Source organism: Thermobia domestica, chromosome 4, assembly GCF_964235325.1.
Source record: "Thermobia domestica chromosome 4, izTheDome1.hap1.1, whole genome shotgun sequence".
Taxonomy (NCBI): Eukaryota; Metazoa; Arthropoda; class Insecta; order Zygentoma; family Lepismatidae; genus Thermobia; species Thermobia domestica.
The window spans coordinates 11,873,364-11,897,744 of record NC_137457.1 but is presented as its reverse complement, the minus strand read 5'-3'; the positions used below and the strand labels follow the sequence as shown (position 1 = coordinate 11,897,744).

Sequence of the window (24,381 nt, the reverse complement as noted above, 5' to 3'; positions counted from 1 at the left end):
CCATTGCTGAGCTACAATGGATTACCTTTAGATAAAACTTTGATTGATATTCAAACCTTTGATATTCAACGTCAACACTATTTTATAATTTGGAGAATTAATTGTACTAAGAACATAATAGACATTTGCGCATGTTATTTTGTGACTTTCTCTGTATGACTTCAACTCAATGTAGAGAGATTCCTTGCGAATAATTTTCGTATTGTTGCTCATGGTCATAGTGCGAATTTCTGGCTATTGTTTGAATCAAATGTATTACTTTTTGATATAGGGGTGACTACGATGTTACTCTAAAACACTTTTTTTTTAAATTAAACTGTTTTTTTTGTTTGAATTTCGAAAGTCATTCATTTTTCGTAAGTTTTCTTTCGATGTTGAATTTGAACAGTGTTTATTGCAGGCTTGTCAAGAAGGTTTTAAAAATATGATCTCAGGTTAAGAAAAAGAGATCAAGGGCAAGGATCATATGTACTTAGACTGCAAAATGAACCCTTGTATCCAGTAGTGAAGGCGTGAATTGATCATTAGAAAATATTTCTTGATAACACATTGGAAATACAATTTAATATGTATCTCATGTTAAATTAACAGCTATATTCTCCTGAGAAAAAGAAGAAAACATTCAAATTTTATTACTAAAATTCCTTGCAAAAATAAAGATCCATATAATGAAAAATTCGTATTAGAAGGAATGTTAAAAAATAAGATATTTTATACATAAATTAAACATAACTTTCTTACAAGGCTGTCTATATTCTTTATTATAAATTAACGAGAAATGTAACAGTTTCGGAAGTATATCACTTCCTTCTTCAGACTACTATTCCAACTGAAATCATAGATAACGTAACATAATTTGTTATCTATGATTTCAGTTGGAATAGTGATTTCGGGTGATATACTTCCGAAACTGTAACATTTCTCGTTAATTTATAATAAAGAATACAGACAGCCTTGTAAGAAAGTTATGTTTAATTTATGTTTAAGATGGACACAAGGCCTTTTTATAAAAATATTTAAGATATTTTATCTATGAGATTAGGTTTTATGTATTTACAATTTTCAAAATAAATTGTAAGACACTACAAAAATATTCTGCCAGTTTAGAAAAGTTGTTACTGTAGTTCAGGTCGTGCTTAATTAATTAAGAAAATTCGATTTTACCATGACTTTCAAGAGACTATTTTCTCTAGATTTATAATAAGTATATTTGCTGCAATACTATAATAAATGAACGTTATAATACAACATTACATTTATTATTTAATAGAAAATATACACGTCAAGAATTCAATAACAAATAATACAATGAGCATAATTCGTAACATAGAAATATTCTACATCGAAACAAACTAGACAAAGCGTACGAAGTACTTAAATATGGACATGTTAGTCAGGATCTGTTGAAACGTTGAGACTTTGTATTCTGCGGGGTTCAGGACTCTTTCAACCTACAATGTTCATCGAATCTTCTATCAGATTAAAACGATTTGGTTATCATCCTGGAATTCTGTAATGAAAGAGAAGTGAAACTCACTGAGCAAGAAGGAATAAATATAATTAAAATACATAATTAATATTTACTATGTTGATATATGGAAGGTATATTAAAATATCTCTAGGTTGGCCACCATTAGTCCTATTAAAATAACCAACTTTAAGAGGTAGACAATATACACAAAGTAAGTGCATTTTTCATCAATAGTTATTATTAACTTTAATTATATGTACTTTAATATAATAATAATTAAGTACATACTACATATTAGTTTTTAATACGTACTAGTAATACAGCCTTCTTTTCACTATATGTTAAGATCGTGCTTAATTGAATGCTATAATTCTTTACTGGTTCTAAAGTTCTATATAGTAACCACTCACTTATTGAGATGAACCTAATATTTTCATCACTGTGACACTAGAAAGACGACAATATACCTAGGTACAGCATAAGTAATGAAATACAGCCCAAAATAACGATTAACCCTTACATTTGAGTTTCCTTTCATTCAACTACGATATTATCCAAAAATAAAGGATATATACGAGAGTCATCAAACAATTTGTGCAACCATCTAAAAAGTTACAAACTACGGTACATACTCCTAAGACATGAATTTCATAGTAAGCTTCTTGTATGGTAACTATGCAAATTTTGGATTCGTTACAACTCCTTGTTTCTTTTTCTCGCAGGTAAATCACTGAAGGCTCGATGATTGAGAAACTTGAGGGCAGGAGCGTCATTAAGTACCTCCATCTTTAGATACCCTCGTCATCGTCAGAGACCCACGAAGAGAAGTAAGTCTGTGGGAGTGGTCTTATGAGATGGTATCCCACTGGAAATGGTAATTCCAACCTGGACATATGACCCCCACGGACATCTCTAGATCTGAAAGATCATCTTTCACTGAAGATGCAGCCTTGACGGAGAAAATTGGGAAGATCATAACGGAAGACAGGATGATAACTATTGAAAGTGTTATGTATGCAATAGGTAAGAGTTATGGGTCTTCCTGGAATAACATTTACAACCAGCTGCCTCTTCAGAGCGTGTTAGTAGGGTGGGTTCCACGACTGCATACACCTTTCTAGAAGAGAAATCGTGAGGACGCTGCAAAAGAAAGATTGCGTCGTTGTAAGGTAGATGAATAGAATATTTTCAACAGGCTAGTGCAATGGATGTAGGTTGGGTTTCTCTCTATAACCCAGAAACAAAGAAAATGAGTAAACAATGAAAACATCCCTTCTCCCCACTCATAAAAAGCAGGAGTGCAGAAATTTGCCGCCAAAGTTATAGTTTCCGTTTTCTGAGACTCTGAAGGAGTTATCATGACAGATTATCTACCAGAGGGACGAACTATTACTAATATCTATTATTTCCATCCTCTGACTATGTTATGAGAGGAACTGAAGAGGGAAACGTAATGGGTTGGTTACAGAAGGGTGCTGCTGTCGGAAGACAATACACCAACTCATTCCATTCTTTATCATGATGAAGGCAGTGGAATTAGGATCGAAATGTTGTCTTACGCCCATACTCACTGGATAAAACACCAAGTGTCTTCTTTCTCTTTCCACAAATAAAGCGTCCACTGAAAGGATCTATTTTGATAGTAGGGATGAGGTCATTTGTGAGGTTGAACTGGGGTTCTGTGGTTTAAAAGCAAACTATAGTCTTTTACAAAACTGGGTTACAGAAAGTGAAGAGCTGCTGGCAAAAATTGACGCTAGGCACGGAGACCACGTACAGAAAGACTAATACCATAATGGTGTCAGGCTTCTCCATAGTGGATTTCTTCTAGATGAATGCAAGAAGTTTCTGATATTGCCTCGTATATCAAACAATTGCCCATAGCAAGTTAGATAAAATGACATGCATGATGGTAAATATTCGCAGAGAGTTTCCGAAAAAATCGAGAGAAACGAATTGTTATGGTGCTAATAGGATGTGGTTCGCACTGAATCTAATATTATTCATAACTTCTATTCTGTTACAATAGATCACTTTTAAAATTTATTTTTTAATTGCTTACGGGAAATAAACAATAGAATATTAAGTAGCAAGTTATATCCATTGTTAGTTGATTTTAAATCCTAACAGTGGTGATCCTAACAGTGACACAAATAAAACTAACATTAATACACATACTGCTTATAATTTTAACACACATTGTGCGAAACTGTTACTAGTAGATCATATTTTTCTATATTTTTCGCATTTTAAAACCACATATTGTTTAGGGCAATGCAAGCATGTTTGTTGATTAGGAATTAAAACACAAAACATCAAACCTACTATTGTAGTTGTTACTGATTCAACTTGAGACCAATTTCTCAGAATCGTATCAATGTATACAAAATCTAAAACACAAAAACATACAAAGATGGACCTAGTCATATTAAGAAAAACAAAACATTTGAGTTAATGGAGTTAAACAAAACATTTTGGTTAATGGAGTTAAACAAAACATTTGAGTTAACGGAGTTAAACAAAACGTTTGAGTTGATGGAGTTAAACAAAAATATTTGAGTTAATGGAGTTAAACAACACATTTGAGTTAATTTAGTTAACAAAACATTTGAGTTAATGGAGTTAAACAAAACATTTGAGTTAATGGAGTTAAACAAAACATTTGAGTTAATGGAGTTAAACAAAACATTTGAGTTAATGGAGTTAAACAAAAACATTTGAGTTAGTGGAGTTAAACAAAACATTTGAGTTAATGGAGTTAAACAAAACATTTGAGTTAATGGAGTTAAACAAAACATTTGAGTTAATGGAGTTAAACAAAACATTTGAGTTAATGGAGTTAACAAAACATTTGAGTTAATGGTGTTAAACAAAACATTTGAGTTAAAGTAAAGTGAGGCAACGATTAAGTGAATGACGATGAAATAATTTGTAAAACGAGGATGTCGGAGGAAATGGAAGTCACCCAATAAAACCCAAACACGATGTCAATATATATATATATATATATATATATATATATATATATATATATATATATATATATATATATATATATATAGAAAGTACAATTTAAGGAGGTGATCCTATACGAGAGGGCACCCGAAAGAAACGGAAGTTATTTTTCTGAACTTATTTATTCACATTTTACGCACAAAACTTCAATCTCCTTCAAAGTACTCTCCACTTGCACTAATATACTTGTCTTTTATTCCATTTTTCGAAACATTGTTTAAGTTCATCTTTTGTGATGCTTGATAGCGCCTCCGTCGTTTTACTGTAGTAACATAAGCAAAATACTGCTCTTTCATTTCTCTCTTTCGTACCAAGGTTCGTCGGCTGTAAAAAGTTTTGAAAAAAGTTGGATCATTTCGGGACTCTTGATTCAAAGCACAACATGCTTCCACACAACCTTATTTTTGTTCAGTACTCAGGAGTCGTGGCACGAATTTGGCAGCCACCATTATAATTCACAAATCTTCTGTCAAAAGTTCCTGCACTGAACTCCAAGTCACTCCTGACAACTAGTCCGTGATCTATCTTCGTTGATCATTGCACGTATTCTTTTAACATTTTCGTGTGTTCCGGCCGTGAAAGGACGACCAGAATGAGGTTCGTCATCAATCGACATTTCACCATTTTTAAAACGGTAGAACAACTCAAACAAATGAGTTTTCTTCATAGCATAGTTCCTGTTCTCCAGTTTTAACATTTCAAGAGTTTCTGTTTAAGTTTTTTTGGAGCAAAACGCAGAATTTTACCGCCTTACGCTGTTCACCAAAATCAGCCATTGCAGAAACGATTATCACGCAAAACAGTTGTCACTATAAACTATTCCGAAACTAGTCCTAACCTTCTTCAGCGACGGCTCTCGGCTTACTTACTCAGGAATATTCATTCGCTCTATGCGCTCATAGCGGCAAAACGCGGTAATACGAAAGCTATGCGCACCAACAATTAGTTCGGTTTCTTTTGAGTACTCCCACGTATATCTCTCCCAAAATTTAGAGATGAATCAAGGTGCCTTGCAGAATTTGAAAGGGGTAGAGTAATGTATTCATAGAAAATGGGCCTTAGGCCTGGGGCACAAAAGTTGGATCAACTATCACAAATACTACTACCAGAACCAAAACACTTCTTTCTTCTTCTTTTGATTTAAAAAAAAATGTACTTTGTGGTCTAAATGATGCTTTGAATTGCTATATATGTGCTTTTCCGTATCCTTCTACAAGTGTATTTTGAAACTTAGATATTAGAAAACAAGATTAATATTAACTTTATACTTACGCATTGGGTTAAACACTGTATTGGGTGGACCTACAACAAATTCAATATTACTTTAGTTTTCTAAATATATTTTAAGAAATTGCAAAAATATATTAAAATTTCCAAAATAAATACAGTTTTAACTAAAAATATTCATGTGAATGCATAATTTGAATAGAATAAACAAATAATTGATTAGCAACAGAGTGATTTTTACAAAAACACTGACGAATTTTCAATGACCTCTACATTACGGAGAGAGAATACAACTCTCATACGTCCCACTTTATCCAGTCACAGCTACAGATTTTTCGCAAATTCAAATATCACTTTAAATTTAACACCGTATATTTATTTAATAGGTATTGTGAAAACAAAGCAACTGAAAGCATTCATTTTTGGCACATTAAGAGGTACGATACGCAATATTCGATGTGATTTATCTCCAAAGGAGAAAACTTGCTATTCCATTAAACATTCATAGAGGTAAGGTGACTGGAAATCACAGAGAAAACTGTTGTGTAGCTCAATGTCTAGGCATTTTTGTCTTTAAGCAAAATCAATCTAAAACAAACATTTATGGAAGTTAAAAAAATGTGACTGGTTATTTTTCAGTGTGTTCCTTATTTAAGTAGAATCGATTGTAACTTCAACATGTGTATTGAGTGGGACATTTGTCATTGTTGGGCTCCCAAACTATGATATGGATAGGTGTCAGGAGTTTTATAGTTGAGTTGAGTTGACTTGTTTTGACTTTATCGTCCATTGCAGCAGTGAGGCTATGCAATACGGGACCTATTGATTAAGACGGAATCTGAACCACAGGAGCTCCCGCCGGGAATCGAATTCGGGTAGAAGATTTACAGAACGGTTATGTTCATCTGTCTGTTCGCCGGTATCATAGCGGATACGGTAAAGAATATCGATAAGTTTATGTCAATTCATTCAGTGTCTCAAGAATAGGTTCCATCTCTCCCGTTAATTCAATGTTCAAACCAGAAGTGCCTGAAATTAACCATTTCTGGTTTCAACATTTCTCGCCGTAGACTAAAAACGGCATTAGATACCTTCAAATAGTGTCTTGCAATCAATTCAGCGTTTTATACTACAGCTCAAGCAATATAAGTAAGTTTTAAGGACGCTTCAATGTTAATTCAAGAATCATCACAATCCATAACATTCTACAAAAGCCTGGAATGGCTACTAGTACATCTACTAGTACTTCCAGTCTTAATATTGAATTTTATAGACCACGATCGGTAAATTATATCAAGAAGGAGCTTTTTGCAAACAGTACAGCGTCTCAAAAATAAATCCCATCTGTTCCATTAGCTCCCTACTGTGCAGGCAATTCAAATTAATTATTTCCAGTTTCAACATTTTACATCATAGAACAGAAATTGTAAGGTATAGTGAAAAACGTTTCGTTTGTGCAGTTGCTTCAGTGTCTTAAAAGAATGTCGTCACCTTCCAGAACACTTTATCAAAACGGAAGTGGTTGAAATTTACTAGTGCCTCCTGTCTCAATACTGATTTCCATAAAGGAATAACGTTAAGGCAACCCAAGAATAGGTTCCTTTTCTTCCGTTAGTTCTCTATTCAAACCGGAAATGGTAAAATAAACAGTTTCCGGTTTCAACGTTGAATGCTACAGAGAAAAGAACGGTAATAGAAAGCGACAACGGAATTTCAGCAATGGATTCAGCTCTATAAACCACAATACTTTACCAAAACCGGAATCAGTGCTCGAAATGTACTGATACTTCCGGTTTCGTTGCTTATTTCCATAGAGTGGAAGCAGTTTTTGACACAGATTCAGTGGTCCAACGATTAATTTTGTCTCTTCTTTTATCTAACTGTTGAAACCAGAAGTGATGACAATCTACGATTTTACGGGTACTAAACTGATCGCAAAATGAATAAAACTAAAATAGTGACAAACAATTTTCTAATATTTATTCACTACCAATAATACTTTTTTTATTCTTTTGATTTTGTTTCTCTATTGCTACCGAAATTGATAGACATCAATTACCGATGTTTTAAGTGTAAAAACATATGTAATGTAATGTATTTTTAAAAATGAGTTTACCGTTTCAGAGACAAGTTCTATCTTTGATATTATTCATCTATAGCAACGTGGAATTACCCTAGTGTGTCTGTGAAACAAAAATAACCTTTCTTCTTCTTCTTCTTCTTCTTAGTTCTACTACTACTACTACTAGTAGTAGTAGTAGTAGTAGTAGTAGCATTAAATCTGTCCAATATACAAAAAAATACCTTTTTCGGTATTGGTATAAAAAGTTTACAGTTCTATAGATATACTAAACCTGTCAACGCTGTTGGAGCACACAACGATCAATGAACATTATTAATTAGGAGTTAGATTTCTGAGCTTTTGGTATGTATGGCTATGTTAGCCCGTTACTATGAGGCATGATGCCCATCGACGATCATACTATTCGGGGAATGGGAATGAAGGGAGCGGCCTGGGGCCTGTATCTTAAATACCTTCCCGGAATTTGCCTGTGTGTATGAGGAAACCCAGGAAAACCTCGCTCAGGATCACTGGCCTGAAAGAGCTTTTACACTTTTTCGATTGAGTGTCCCCACCAGGAATCGAACCTGTGACTACTCGTACTATGAGAATGAATATGAAAGAGGTCCTAATTATGTGTCCTGTGAAAGGGAATGACATGTAATTTAACGTTCCATGGCTTTGAATTTAGGCTTAAGAAGGGAGATAATTAATAAAGGTGAATGATAGTAAAATAATCAATGAAATAAAAACATGACAAAAGCGGAAGAACTTCGAAAGCATCTACGAACACAATGTTGTCTACTACAACCTTAGTTTGCCCACAACTGACCCATGGCCGCTTAGCAAACGTAGATTAGCATATCCTATGATGTAGGCATTATTTCAATCTTAATATTGTAATTTTAAATAAAACATATAAGGTTGAATATTATTTGACAGTAGCATTTGAATTAACTTATTGCTGAAATAGAAATACTATATGATTCTATTTTATAAGATATAAAATTAGAATTAACAATGATGAAGCTAAACATGTTGATCGAAGATCATTCAACTAACAGTTGTCTGTCAGACACAATCTACCTTGGTTGTGAAGAAAGAATGAACTGTTGTATACACTGTATTATAATAACTGTAATATTAAAAAAAATAAAAAAGTTAAATCTTAGGAAGAATAGTATGTTTTAGAAAGAAAATTGATTATATATTTTACCTGGGAAAGGATGAGATACGTAAGGAGCATACCCTGAAATAAAATAATTCGAAATTAAAGTATGGTTCATACTATTGTGAAGAGACCAGTATTCATTATTTATTGATTAACGTAGATCTCCCATATATTCATTTATTGACGGCATGAGAAATATAATTTTCATAAAGATTTATCATCAGTGTTGTGAGGCTATTTCGTTTCTCCCTATTACCTAAAACTGTTTTGTATGTGTCAAGAACGCTAGTCATTCGGAAGACTTTGTGAAATTCATTTACGTCTGAGAATTCAGTCAATGTTCTCTTCCGTAGCTTTGTGTTTTCGTTGCTAAATCGTGCAAGTATTTGTTTATGTTATGTAATTTATTATGTAAATGTGTATTTTATGTAATAAAGCTGAGGAAGCTCCTTTCCCAATTATCTAACCACCTCTTAAATCAAAAGTACCTGTTGAGACGAAATCATCACATTTATACGTGTCTGGAGTCAGTAAGTATACCAGCAGATTTGGGTCTTTAAATACTCCCTACAACCTGGAAACGAGGAGTAAGTCGGAGTTAGATTGCAGAGTTAGTGTTTGGAGTTAGTTTTCGGAGATAGTCTCCAGAGTCTGTCATGAGCCAGTCTTCGGAATTATCTTTGGAGTCAGTGGCGAAGTTGTCGAAAGACTGTTAGCGGAGTCGGTCGGGGATAATCTTTGAAGGTAGCTTCAGAACATCCGAGAGAGTAATTTAGTAAACGAACCGTACAACCAGTAATTCGGACAAGGACTGGTGGAACATCGGACGATCATCAATATCAGGAAGCCCAGCAGAGAAAATGGAAAAGCAGGTACTGTGACGTGAGAATTCATCCCTTCTTTCCTTCACCCCTCACCCACACACACTCTCTCTCTTCAAATATCTTGAAATCCTCGCTTTTATTTCTCTTGTACTGAGACGGGTGTCGTCTGGTCCCAGGACCCGTTCTACCTATGAGAAACATCCCAAGAAACTCGCATTGACGACACAGCTTTCTTTCAAAATGCTTTTCAAATTAAGCACACGTAAAACTACACTGCTCCACAAAACTTAAGCAACCCGAGAGAACGTGGTATATGTGACGAGTGGGGCCCATTCAACACTGGTTAGTGACATGCACATACACAGAGACACACAAGCAAGGCGAGCACCCACTCTATATCATAATCAGCACCGTTGCAAGCGCGGTGAACAAATTATGCCATGAGGCGTACACCACAGCCCAGTAGTGTCCGTTGCTTCAAGCATTGAGTTAGTGGTTCTTGTGTAGGGTACACACCTTGCAATGGCTGGTAGACGACATTTGAGTGACTTTGACCGCGGGCGAATAATTGGTCGGTTGGAATTGGGCCTATCGCAAGTGGAAATGGCGCAGGAATTCAACGTGAACAAAAAATTGTGTCGAGGCTGTGGAGTCGCTTCCAAAATGGAGGTGAAGTCAATAGACGTCACGGAAGAGGCCGTCCGAAGAAGACGTCGGCCGTCGATGACCGATTTCTCACAATTGCTGCCAAACGTAACCGTCAAGCTTCCTGCTCTCAACTGGCCAATGAGTTGTTTCATTCTACAGGACAAGGCGTGAGTCGTGAAACTGTTCGTTGGCGGCTCAATAGAGCAGGACTGTATACAATAAGGCCTGTGCTGTGTGTACCATTTAAACTGGAGCACAAACGTGCGCGTTACACATGGTGTCAGGAACATGTTGCGTGGGGGGAACACCAGTGGAGGCGTGTCATGTTCTCCGATGAGTCGAGGTTCAGCCTGTCGTCTTATTCTGATCGGACTTTAGTGTGAAGAGAGCCAGGAACACGCTATCATCCAAACTTCATTGCTGAACGGCCGTCCAATGGCGGTGGTTCCATTATGGTGTGGAGTGGAATTATGCTGGATGGGAAAACGGACCTCCATATTGTGTAACATGGCACTTTGACAGCACAACGGTACCGGGATAAAATTCCAATGCACATGTGCTCAATTTCTGCGGAGCCTTTGGCCCAGACTTCCTATTCATGGATGACAATGCCCGCCCACACCGTGCACATCTTGTGTCCGAATATCTGGAGTGCGAAAACATTACGCGTATTGCATGGCCTACATATTCGTCGGACTTGAAACCCATTGAGCATGTGTGGGATGCTCTTAGGCGGCGAAGAGCGCAGCGCAGTCCACCAGCACGCACTCTCCCTGATCTGCAAACAGCTCTGCTCGAGGAGTGTGCCATATGCGCAAGACTTGATCAACACTCTGAATTGCAGCATGGAGGCCAGATGTCGTGCCTGTATAGCTGTTCGTGGTGGTCATACGTCATATTGACTGCCTATGCCCTCGCACAATCCAGCTTCACCTGTTGAGGTATCGTTGTGCTGAACGTTTTGGTCACTCTGTACATCCTAACTGTATTGCTCGTCTTCACTTGTGTTGCATTGTGCATCTGGACCCTCTGGTTGTTCATTGTACTTGGTGCAGTGTTCGTGTCGTTTTATTTTCTGCCACTTTCTTCGAGTTGCTTAAGTTTTGTGGAGCAGTGTATTTTGCACCTAATCCACCGTCGGACGCATATAATCTGTAGAATGGAAATAAAGCATTTTTATGTGACAAACTTAGTTTTTCCTGAGAATGACAAAATACAGATAATAATAAGGTTCATAAAATAATTGATTTAAAATGAAGTACTAGTATTCTTAATACTTGTCTGACTGATATACATACGAAAAGACAGGGCAAGTATCTACAGAAGGTTTGGTTAACCAAAAAATTAAAGAGTACTCTGGTCAATATTAGATTTTTCTATTCTTTGTTATCTTTTAATAATGATTCTTATTCCTAGAACAGACACAAATATTATTAGTAATTCTTATAAATTGCCAAATGTATAATTCCTTGTTTAATAACAGGTAATGTTAATTGGAAATGCATCGAAAGTTGGATTGGCCGATGTAAAAAGAGTCATAACTGGAGGAAATGTCTTATCAAAATCAGGAAAGAAGTGACCATTTTGTTCTGAGAAGATCGCATGATTTTCCTTTTACATATCGAATACAACTGTCCTTTCTCGCATTAACTACTATACTATTGAGATCTAGATACCATATCATAATCTTCTTGCACCCGATCTTGAGACGACATTTTGCTCTTGAGTTATTAATCTTTATTAAAATCACGTAGTAGGACAAACGATCGTGGTGTTAATTAGACCATTCGTTTTAATCCGTACGATAACTCTTGAACAGAAGCGGTTTGATTTTAATCTGTTTTTTCCCCACTAACTTGTACATATTCCTCTTTTTTCTCTCCTCAAATTTTAAAAGCTTTTCTCTCCCTTGGGAGAGCTGTTTTATACTTCAATAAGGTCTCTTCTACGTAACTGCATCTAGATATTCTATCCTTGGTTTTCCTATTGTTGGTTTTACTTCTGCCTTTCTCTCTATCAACATAGTGATCCAATCGGAGTGTCGAATAAGATGGCCAAGCATGCTGTTTTTTCTTCCTATCCTATCTTCATGATCTGTCGTCCTTCATTAGCTTCCTTTAGTACGTCTTCATTCCTTTCCCTTTCGATCCATGGTATGTGCTGTATTCTGAGCCAACTCCACATTTCAAATGCCTCCAGCTTGAATATTTAAACTCTTTTCGAAGTCCATGGCTCTGATCCGTAAAGCGCCACGCTCCATACCATTATTAATAAATCGTCTTCGAACGTTCAACGACACATGTCTTGATGTTACCACCTCGTATAGCTAGAGTAATTATCTCTGTTGAGTTCGTGAATGAAGTCAATCCATTACAATTTTAACGGGTAACGGTGTCTTTTATGAGTGGCTATCGATATCCCATATTTTCACATATGTTCCACGATCGTCTCTACCGTCTTCACTAGGGTTTATTATATCGTTAAAACTAACTTTTATCGACCAGTAAATGTAAATGACATTTGTTTATTCATATTGGACTACATATTCCTTTTGAATTTTTCGTCTGATGATTCATTTCACAAATATTTTATGTCTTGTTTCGGAGCACCATATACACTATGTGATAAAAAGTATCCGGACACCCGCAAAACATACGTTTTTCATATTAGGTACATTGTGCTGCCACCTACTGCATGGTACTCATTATCAGCGACCTCAGTAGTCATTAGACATGATGGGAAACCAGAATGGGGTCCTCTGCGGAAGTCACGGACTTCGAACGTGTTTAGGTGTTTGGGTGCAACTTGTGTCAGAAGTCTATATGCTAGATTTCCACACTCCTAAACATCCTTAGTTCCACTCTGTCTGATGTGATAGTGAAGTGGAAACGAGAAGGGATACGTACAGCTCAAAAGCGTATAGGTCGACCTCGTCTGTTGACTGACAGAGACCGCCCACAGTTAAAAAGGGTCGTAAAGTGAAATAGGCAGACATCTATCCAGACCATCACAGAGGAATTCCAAACTGCATCAGTATCCACTCCAAGCACTATGTCAGTTAGGCGTGAGGTGAGAAAACGTGGACTTCATGGTCCAGCAGCTGCTCATAAGCCACACATCACGCAGGTAAATGCCAAACGACGCCTCGCTTGGTGTAAGGAGCGTAAACATTTTACGATTGAACAGTGGAAAAACGTTGTGTGGAGTGGCGAATCACGGTACACAATGTGGCGATCCGATGGCAGGGTGTGGGTATGGCTAATGCCCGGTGAACGTCATCTGTCAGCGTGTGTAGCACCAACAGTAAAATTCTTAGATGGTGGTGTTATGGTGTGGTTGTACTTTTTTGGAGGGTGATTGCACCCCTTGTTTTGCGTGGCACAGCGCAAGCCTACATTGATGTTTTAAGCACCTTCTTGCTTCCCACTATTGAAGAGCAATTCGGGCATGGCGATTGCATCTTACAACATAATCGAGCACCTATTCATACTGCACGGCCTGTGGCGGAGTGGTTCCAAGACCACAACATCCCTGTAATGGACTGACCTGCACAGAGTCCTGACTTGAATCCTATAGAATACCTTTGGGATGTTTCGGAACGCCGACTTCGTGCCAGGCCTCACCGACCTACACCCATACTTCTACTCAGTTCAGCACTCCTTGAAGAATGGGCTGCCATTCTCTAAGAAAACTTCCAGCAACTGATTGAAAGTATGCCTGCGAGAGTGGAAGCTGTCAACAAGGCTAAGGGTGGGCCAACTCCACATTGAATTCCACCAGTACTGATGGAGGGCGCCACGAACTTGTAAGTCATTTTAACCAAGTGTCCGGATACTTTTGATCACATAGTGTAGTTAGCATATATTTTACCTATAAAATGTCAAGACTGACAGTATTTCCTGCACGATGCTTTTCACAAAATAATTGGGCTACACATCTAGTGCTCTCTGACTAAAGTAGCGTGGTTATCCAAATGTCTAACAATATTAAGTAAAATTTATCAAACCTTGCCAACTACAGTTGTATGAAATATGTCACTTGAGACCAATAGATTTTCTAACACCGTTGAAACATCCTACTTACCTCCTTGAGAGTAAGGAAACGGTACAACCAGAGGATTCTTATCTGTAAAATAAATATTTCTTTGTATTAGGCACTAATATTTCAATTATAGATTTCTGAAAAAATCCCTTTGATTTATTCATGATTACATGAAATCTATTGTTAATATGTTACTACCACGTAAGCCAATTTCTGAGCTACCTTATGCTCCTTCAAGCGTTCTACGTATTACTCACATTCTGAAATCAGGGAGCAAGGTTTGTATATCATGTTGTTCTCCAGAAGTGCACCATGATATATATATACAGGGGGTCCCATTTTAATCTTTCCACAGAAATATCTCGAAAACGGTTGAACATAAATGAACCTGAGCAAAATCTTAAATAGGAAATACAATGGGACAAATCGAACGGTGATGTCGCGGTGCCCCTCAGTGCCTTTCTTCAAGGGAGCCCGAGGCCCAATTTTAAATTTTTAATAGAAACATGGGGCCAGTTTCACCTCGTTTGATAGACCTTTAAAAACTAAAATGCGATGTGGCCAAAGATTTTTCATATCGGTCACCGTACTCAAAATGGCCGCCAAGATTTGTTACCTACAAAATTCCAGGAGCACTAATATGAAAACGTATGAACTGAACATAAATGAATCTAGCAAAAGCTCAAATAGAAAAGCCATTGGGGCACATCGAATAGTGATGTCGCGGTGTCCCCCAGGACCGCCCTTCATGGGGGTCCAGGGCCCAACTTTAAAATTTTAAATGGAAATATGGAGCGAGTCATAACTCTTTCGATAGATCTTCAAACTCTAAAGAGAGTTGTGACAAAAGATTTTTCATTTTGATCGCCATATTCAAAAATGGCCACTAAGACATGACGCCTATATCAGATTAAGCGTCTAGTACCACTAATATGAAAGTGGTTGGAGATAAATGTACAGAAAAAAAGGTGAAACAATAAAATGCCATAAAGTACGACCAATGATGTCGTAATGTGCCCCAGGGACGCCTTTCACGGGGACCAGGGCCCAACTTCAAAGTTTTGAATGGAGAAAACATAGGTCAACTGATATCTCCTTCGATAGATCTTTAGAAACTAAAAAAGTGTTGTGACAAAAAAATTTTCATATCGGTCACCATATTCAAAATGGCCGCCAAGACATGGTTTCTGTATCAGATAAGACGTCCAGTACCACTAATATGAAAACGGTTGGAGATAATAAATGAACAGGTTAAAACTCGTATAGGGAATCACAGAGGGCGTTTATCATTTCACACCTTGAGAATAATCCAACGGAGAAAAAAAATATTAAGGTGTGAGTGCCATAGTGCTAAAGGGGATATCTAATTCTTAGAAAAGTATCTTTCCGATCTCCCTCCGTAAGTGGGTGAAGCGGAAATGAATGGTAAAATCTCAAATGATAACCCCACTTTTACTTACAATAGGTTTGGTTTATCTGAAACACTTGGATGTACAAGTAAATGGTACTGTAACGGACCAATATTGTGCAGACGACTTTAGAGCAAAACCAACGTTTGTACACGTTGTACTAAAATTGCATTGTTCGACAAATTGGTTTCGCATTTCAGTTGATTCATTTTTGCACAAATCATTGTCTGCAATCAAATTGGGAGGTACCATTTAACAAGAATTTTACCTACATTTTTCCATTACAGACATCTATCTGTTATAAAAACACATTTCAGATAATTTTGTTGTGTAGACACAATTTGCAGAACCTAAGGTTCTCATTGCAATTTCACCGTTCCTTCCCGTCCACGCTTCACCTACTTACGGAGGACGTAGGAACGATGATTTTCTAGGAACTTGATTTCCTCCTTTGCATTATGGCACTTTTACTCTAATCATCTTCTCCTATTTCACAACGTTTTCGAGCCCTACAATGATAAATACCCTCTGGGATTTCCCATAGGAGTTTTATTCCGTTCATCCGTTATTATTTTCAACCGTTTTTATATTAGTGGTACTGGACATTTTATCTGATACAGGCACCATGTCTTGGCGGGCATTTTGAAAACAGTGACCAATATGAACAATCTTTTGCCGCAACACTTTTTTAGTTTTTAAAGGTCTACCGAAGGACATATCATTTGACCCATATTTTCGTTTAAAATTTCTAAGTTGTGCCTGGGCCCCAATGAAAGGCGGCCCTGCGGATCACCCCAATAACATCTTTCGATTTGACCCATAGCTTTCCTATTTGAGTTTTTGTTTGGTTCATTTATGTTCAACCGTTTTCATATTAGTGCTACTGGAAGTTTATATGATAGAGATAACATATATTGGCTGCTATTTTGAATACGGTAAGCGATATCAAAAATCTTTTGCCACAACGCTTTTTAGTTTTAAAAGATCTATCAAACGAGGTGTAACTAACCCCATGTTTCCATTTAACATTTTAAAGTTGGGCCCCGTGACCCCTTGAAGAGAGGCCCTTAGGGCACCCCAATATCACCCTTCTCTTTGCCCTATGGTATTTCCTATTTGAGTTTTTGTTCAGTTCATTTATGATCAACAGATTTCGAGATATCTCCGTGGAAAGATTAAAATGGGCCACCCTGTATATATATATATATTTACATCAGCTAATGCTTATGACAACAAATACTATTTGAAGCTTTCTTGCACCCACTGGAAAACGTGAAGTATATTAATATTTATTTGCATATATTGTTATTGTAGACTGTTCCCATAATGCCCACCGACTTCGATTTTACAAAATTTGAGAAATAAATTTCACTTTTTATTTAGTGGTCAATTTGAAGGCATTTTGTTATACTACCATTAAGAAACCCACATACATCATATTACGAATCAATCATTATGGAACAATCTCATGTGTGACACGCAGCAGTGGTACCAATCTTTGAAAGTTTCATTTACAACTTTTTTCCTTTTTCTTTGTTAAGTGATTTTCTGAGTAATGATGCATTCAGTATAAAGGTACAACAATATATTCTCTCTCTCTCTCTCTATCTCTCTCTCTCTCTCTCTCTGTTGGTGTGTGTTTTTGTTTCTAATTTCCGGCGTAAGCGCATGGATACTACCAGGTATACTTTCGTGTGCACATATGCTAGTGTCTGTGTGTGTGGCGCGGGTATCTGAAGTATTAATTGGGATCGCGTAGTGGAAATTATCGATATTAGGACGTACATACGAACGGCTGTTACTTCACACGATAACTTTGGACGAATGCGAATTTTTAAATTTTGCTTTTTGCAATAAATAAGTAGAGTTATTCCTCTCGAGGAAGTTCCCCTAAATGGTAGCCCCCACCATGTTCAATTGAATCACAAATTGCCGCAATCGTTTGTACATTGTTTGTACAGAAATATGCAGACCAAATTTTCGTTTGTACACTATTAGGGGCGCCGCCAGAACGAAAACAAATTGGGGCTGTCTAAGTGGTAGCCCCTCACCAACATGTCCTATTCAATCACAAATTATCGCAATTGTTTGTACTTCGTTTGTACAGAATTGTGCAGGTGAAATTTTCGTTTGTACACAATTAGGGGCGCCGCCAGAACAGAAAAAAATGGGGGCTGTCTAAGTGGTAGCCCCCCACCATGTCCAATTCAAGCACAAATTTTCGCAATCGTTTGTACAGAAATATGCAGGCGAAATGTTTATTTGTACACAATTAGGGGCGCCGCCAGAACGAAAACAAAGTGGGAGGGCAGTCTACATGGAAGCCCCCTACCATGCCTAATTCAATCACAAATTGTCGCAATCCTATGTACGTCGTTTGTACAGAATTGTGCAGGTAAAAGTTTCGTTTGTAGACAATTAGGGGCGCCGCCAGAACGAAAACAAATTGGGGGCTGTCTAAGTGGTAGCCCCCCACCATGTCCAATTTAAGCACAAAATTTTCGCAATCCTTTCTACATCGTTTATACAGAAATGTGCAGGCGAAATGTTTGAACAAAATTAGGGGCGCCGCCAGAACGAAAACAAAGTGGGGGCTGTCTAAGTGGTACCCCCATGTCCAATTAAATCACAAATTGTCGCAATCATTTGTACTTCGTTTGTACAGAAATGTGCAGGCAAAATGTATGTTCGCACACAATTAGGGGCGCCGCCAGAATGAAAAAAATTGGGGGCTGTCTAAGTGGTAGCCCCCACCAACATGTCTTATTCAATCACAAATTGTTGCAATCGTTTGTACTTCGTTTGTGCAGAAATGTGCAGGCAAAATTTTCGTTTTTTACACAATTAGGGGCGCCGCCAGAACAGAAAAAAATGGGGGCTGTCTAAGTGGTAGCTCCCCACCATGTCCAATTCAATCACAAGTTGTCGCTTTCGTTTGTGCATTGTTTGTACAGAAATGTGCAGGCGAAATGTTTGTTTGTACACAATTAGGGGCGCCGCCAGAACGGAAACAAAGTGGGGGCTGTCTAAGTGGTAGCTTCCCATCAACATGTCCAATTGAATCACAAATTGTCGTAATCGTTTGTACTTCCTTTGTACGGAATATGCAGGAGAAATGTTTGTTTGTACAAAATTAAAGGCGCCGCCAGAACGAAAACAAAGTGGGGTGTGTCTAAGTGGTAGCCCGCGACCATGTCCAATTCAATCACAAATAGTCGCATTCGTCTGAACGTCGTTTTTACAGAAATATGCAGGCGAAATGTTTGTTTGTACACAATTAGGGACGCCGCCAGAACGAAAACAAAGTAGGGTGCTATCTAAGTAATACCCCCCCCCCACAATGTCCAATTGAATCACAAATTGTCGCAATCGTTTGTACGTCGTTTGTACAGAAATGTGCAGGCGAAATGTTTGTTTATACACAATTAGGGGTGCCGCCAGAACGGAAACAAACTGGGGGCTCTCTAAGTGGTAGCTTCCCACTAACATGTCCAATTGAATCATAAATTGTCGCAATCGTTTGTACTTCGTTTGTACAGAAATATGCAGGCAAAATGTTTGTTTGTACACAATTAAAGGCGCCGCCAGAACGAAAACAAAGTGGGGGCTGTCTAAGTGGTAGCCCCCGACCATGTCCAATTCAATCACAAATTGTCGCAATCGTTTGTACATAGTTTTTACAGAAATGTGCAGGCGAAATTTTCTTTTGTACATAATTAATGGCGCCGCCAAAACGAAAACAAAGTGGGGCTGTCTAAATTGTAGCCCCCACCATATCCAATTCAATCTCAAATTATATATAACGGTTGTACATCATTTGCACAGAAATGTGCAGGCGAAATTTTCGTTTGTACACTATTAGGGGCGCTGCCACAACGAAAACAATGTGGGGGACTGTATAAATGGTAGAAACATTAATAAAAAGTGTCACATTTATGGAGTATTTTTCTAACAGGACTTTGTTCACACTATTGTGTGGTTTGGTATGTTCACACTATGGTGTGATTCACTATATTGATCTTATTCTAACGATGATGGAATTAAATGTTTTTCTTCTTTTGTTTTTTTATATTTATATTTATACTTACAATCATTATTGCTGAGTTAGTTTATTAAACTCGGCTCTTATTATTAAACTTATTCATTATTTCTTACGTGAGCTGATTCCTTATGAGAGATTTTTTTTTTTATTTCTATCTTTCGCAGAAACCGTTATTCTCATCTCGTACAGGAAATTGATAAGTGGAAGATATAACAAATTCAGAAAGTAGACTGTTAAAGGGAAAATAATAACACAGTATTTTGTTTTATTGGATCATCTTCATTAAGCTCATTTTGCAGAAACTATAGAATGCATGGTGAAGTATTTTGGTGCATTCAGCATTCTGATTTACGAGTAGAGTTGCTAACTGGCCGGTATTTGCTGTGATTTTGATTAAGGCCGGTGACCGGTACAAACTTCTTATTAGCCCCCTTCTGACCGGTATTTTGCAATCTGCAATCCAGAATATAACATTGAACATCGAAATTTTTCAACAGGGCCTTTACAAACACAAATTTCCGTTGCATTATACATTATCGATATTTTTTTAATGTATGGCAGTTTCTTTTATTTACTTAACATAAGAAATTTGATAACACTTATATTTTATTGTAAAAGAATTTTACATTTACTGAGAGTAGAAAATGACTTTTTAAAGCAATTTCCTTTGTTTGCAGTGTAAGTTTATAGAGTAAATTTCATTTTATGAATCAACTATTGTTACCTAAAGATAAATATCCAGTATTATTCATCTGTTTCGATAATTTTAAACAAGTGGCAATTGCTGGTAAATACAATAACGATCAATACAGTCTTCAGTTTCTCATTTGTATAGAGAATTTTGAGGGTGTGCTGGTAATTTTGTTTTCCTGAGTTGGCAACCTATTTACGAGGTTTTGTTTCAACTCTGCTACGTAGTGGCTCCGTACTGACACTCCGCATGTAAATAAGTATGCAAGGCTACCATACGCCCCGCTTTCTTAAAATTTGTCCCGGTGTGCAGAAATTTTAATTCTTGTCCTGTTTTATTATTATTATTATTATTATTATTAATTACATATCAAAATTTCTGAAAAGATAATAAAATCGACGTATTCCTTTTGCTTTCAATTCTGACAATACTATAGGAACAATTTCATTCTAATCTTTATTATTATTCCAAACGCTGCTTCCCCGGATATAACATGCAATGTTTAAATCCTCCTAAGTAGCACTCTTATCACTAAAAGTAAGAATGTATACCCCGAGGTGGCAACAAATTCTTGTGACGTTGCAGACCAGCCCCGAAAACACATTTTTTTCTGCTTCAGAAAAACAATTATGCAAATTGCTTTCTTTTAGTTCGCATTTTATTTTAACAAAAATAAATCAGTCTATTGAAATTTGGAAACAACTTCATAAATCTGGATTTCTTTCTTTATAGACATGTAGAGCATGTAAAGGTGGTATGTGTAATGATATTGAAAATATAATTTTTGCCTAAATATTGTATGTTCACTGATTGCATTTATATTGTACAACAGCTTCTAGCTTCTATAATAATTTTTAGCACTGTTGATTAAGTATGGACTATATTAATACATTATTTTAAGTTGTATAACTAGTGCGATACTGTAGTAGAATTCGAAAGATAAAATTAATACAAAATGCAATATTTACTACTAATTTGTAAGATGTCACGTTTTTTCTGTTTTCAAAAAGTATGGTAGTCTTAAAGTATACTAAACCATACAAAATAAATTGTACTGTAAATTGTACCCCTCTGATAGTGCTCTCAAACGGGTCGGGTCGTCACATTCTTCACTTTTTTTCTATACGGAATACTATAAGGAGCTTTGTTGTAGAATTCAATTCGAAGTTGGTGAATGAATGATAATTGTGACTAATTGAAGCTGAAATACTAATAAAATTTTAATTTAATCCTATATTAACTAATTGACATTGTAATTGTAATTAATATTACTACTGACTTTTCTCCTTTCTGCGTTTTTATGTCAAGTTAAATGTCACATTGAGTTAAATTGAAAGGAAATATTTAGTTAACGTCCCACGTTACGCACCAACGCTAAGAGAGACGGTGATGATGAGAAATAATTGAAGTGGTTGAATGAAGAAAGTGGGAGGAAATGGGAGAACAACGAGAAAACCCATGCGCACGGTGTTTGTCCACCAGAAAACTTACTTGGCACGAGCTGGAATCAATACCCATGGACCTTCGAGTCAAACATCTGCCTTTGGGCAGGATACATTATTATTATTATTTTATTATTATTATTATTATTATTATTATTATTATTATTATTATTATTATTATTATTATTATTATTATAACTTTAAGAGTGCCCAAGAAAGTTCCGCCGCCTTTTCACCAACACCTTCGAACATTGATATGTAACCTAAGACGTACCTGGAATATCAAAAATCGTCTCCATCAGCCTCGACGAGCTTCTGCCGACGTTCTGGAAGGCTATGGATTCCATCGCAGTCGAACTTGGTGGGACGTGAAGTGAAGAAGGTATCAAGTGCATATTGAACCTCTACTAGCGATTTGAATTGGCGTTCTCCAAGGTGATTGTCCAAGGAATGGAACAGGTGATAATCGGACGGTACAATGTCCGTGGAGTATGGCGGATCCAATAGTGTTTTCCATCCAAGGCCCTTTGGGATTCAGAACTGCTGGATTCAGACAGTACATAATGACAGTACACAGTTGCATTGATGATCTGACCAGCTGTTAGCAGTTCCCGATGGACGATCCCTCGAGCAGTCCACAAAATGCACAGGAGAACCTTATTCTGGTGTAGCGCTGGCTTGGGCTGTTTTTGAACCGGTTCATGGGATGCTAACCAACAATCACGGCGCCGTGGAGCTTCGTACAGGACCCACTTCCCATCACATGTCAACACCCTGTCCAGAAATTGCTCCTTCCTCAGACGAGATACCAAAGAAACACAGGTGTCTGCTCGCGTTGCTTTCTGGCTCCAAGTCAAATCATGTAGGACCCATCAACCCAAGTTGCAGTGCGTCCCAAGTTGATGGTGGTGGTGCCGAATGGTTTCTCCACTCACACTGAAATGTAGTACCAGTTCCTCACATGTCTGTCTTGCCTCAATTGCTGCCTGAAGATCTGTATTTTGAACATCTGTTTGTCTTCCGGCACGTGGTGCGTCTTCGAGTGTTTCGTTACCGTCCTTAAACCGTCATACCACTGCACTCTCCGCGTAGTCACGACACCGTCACCAAAGGCCTGTCATATCTTCCGCCCCGCGGAGCAGCAATTTGAACTCGTACAGCAAACAAGCCCTTATGACGCTCTGTGAAGGCCCCATGTTCACTCAGTCCTTACGCACGTTCACGGTGTATCTGAACAGCCACAACCAAGTAGTATGTTTTATATACTAACTAGTGTTGCTCACGAGACCAGGTTTCGGGCATTCTCGTCTCGAAAATGTGTCGTGAAGGTAGTCTCGTCTCGAAAAGTGCATATGTTTCTATTGAAAGAGCTCTGTCTCATCTCGTACCCCTTCATGAAAATTCTGTCTCGTCTCGTCTCGTCCAACAACTGACCTTGGTCTTATATCCATTCGCATTCAACTCACGGTGTGAGGGGTAATTGAACTCAGACCTCCACAAAGAGACAGAACTTTCTTGGTCACCTTCAGATTATTATTATTATTATTATTATTATTATTATTATTATTATTATTATTATTATTATTATTATTATTATTATTATTATTGCTGCGGTAGTGATTTGACTTTCACCGCAATAAAATACTTGCTAATTTTATATAACGTTGCAAATATCTTCTAGATAAATTAATCAAGAAAAAAATAAAAGGTAATTCCCTTCAGAATGATATTTCAGTGCAATTAGTTCCTTATGATTCTATCAGACAGCAACGCTGTTTTTAAATAGAAAAATCGGAATGTTAACGTGATGAAATTTTTGTTTGTTACAAAGCAAAAAATATTAAAAGAAGTTCTATATACATTCCTTACTAGAAAATAATGTTGTCTTCAGAACTTTTATTCTTTTAGTCTTCAGAACTTGTCTTCAGAACTCAGTCAAATTTTATTTTGACTTTCGAAGTAGATTGCCTAAATTTTAATCTTGGAAATTTGGATGTGGAGTAAAATAAAGAAGGTTAGCAGGATAGAGAGGAAAACGAATTAGGAAATGCTGAAAAAATGCAAGAGACGAGAGCAATATTAGACGATATAAGGAAGCGAAAAAATGGACGGATCCCCAGGTTCGGTCTTGCTAAGGGATTGCATTCTGAGAGATGTAGTAAAGGGAGTATAATCAGGAGAGCGAGAGTGTGTAAGAAGGTTGCAATTGATAGATTGTAATAAGGAGGGTGGTACTTTATGTTGGGTTGCGGGGCAGATATTAGCGGGAAATTGCAAAAATGGAAGCTTCTTACCTAGTTCACGGAAACTGGCCTGTCATTAATGACAGAACACTGAG

The 24,381-nt window shown here is 37.1% G+C and overlaps 1 protein-coding gene across 1 annotated transcript in view; it reads right to left on the bottom strand.

Moving 5' to 3' along the window:
- Nucleotides 1-1,237: 1,237 nt before the first annotated feature.
- Nucleotides 1,238-24,381, bottom strand: part of LOC145683248 (uncharacterized) — a 106,040-nt gene continuing 82,896 nt past the window's right edge. The window contains exons 13-16 of the mRNA XM_081754619.1: nucleotides 14,502-14,543; nucleotides 8,992-9,024; nucleotides 5,759-5,788; nucleotides 1,238-1,510 (exon numbers count right to left, since the gene is read on the bottom strand). Of these exons, the coding sequence (XP_081610745.1) occupies nucleotides 1,476-1,510; nucleotides 5,759-5,788; nucleotides 8,992-9,024; nucleotides 14,502-14,543 (140 nt within the window). The 3' untranslated portion in view covers nucleotides 1,238-1,475. The remainder of the gene's footprint in view (nucleotides 1,511-5,758; nucleotides 5,789-8,991; nucleotides 9,025-14,501; nucleotides 14,544-24,381) is intronic.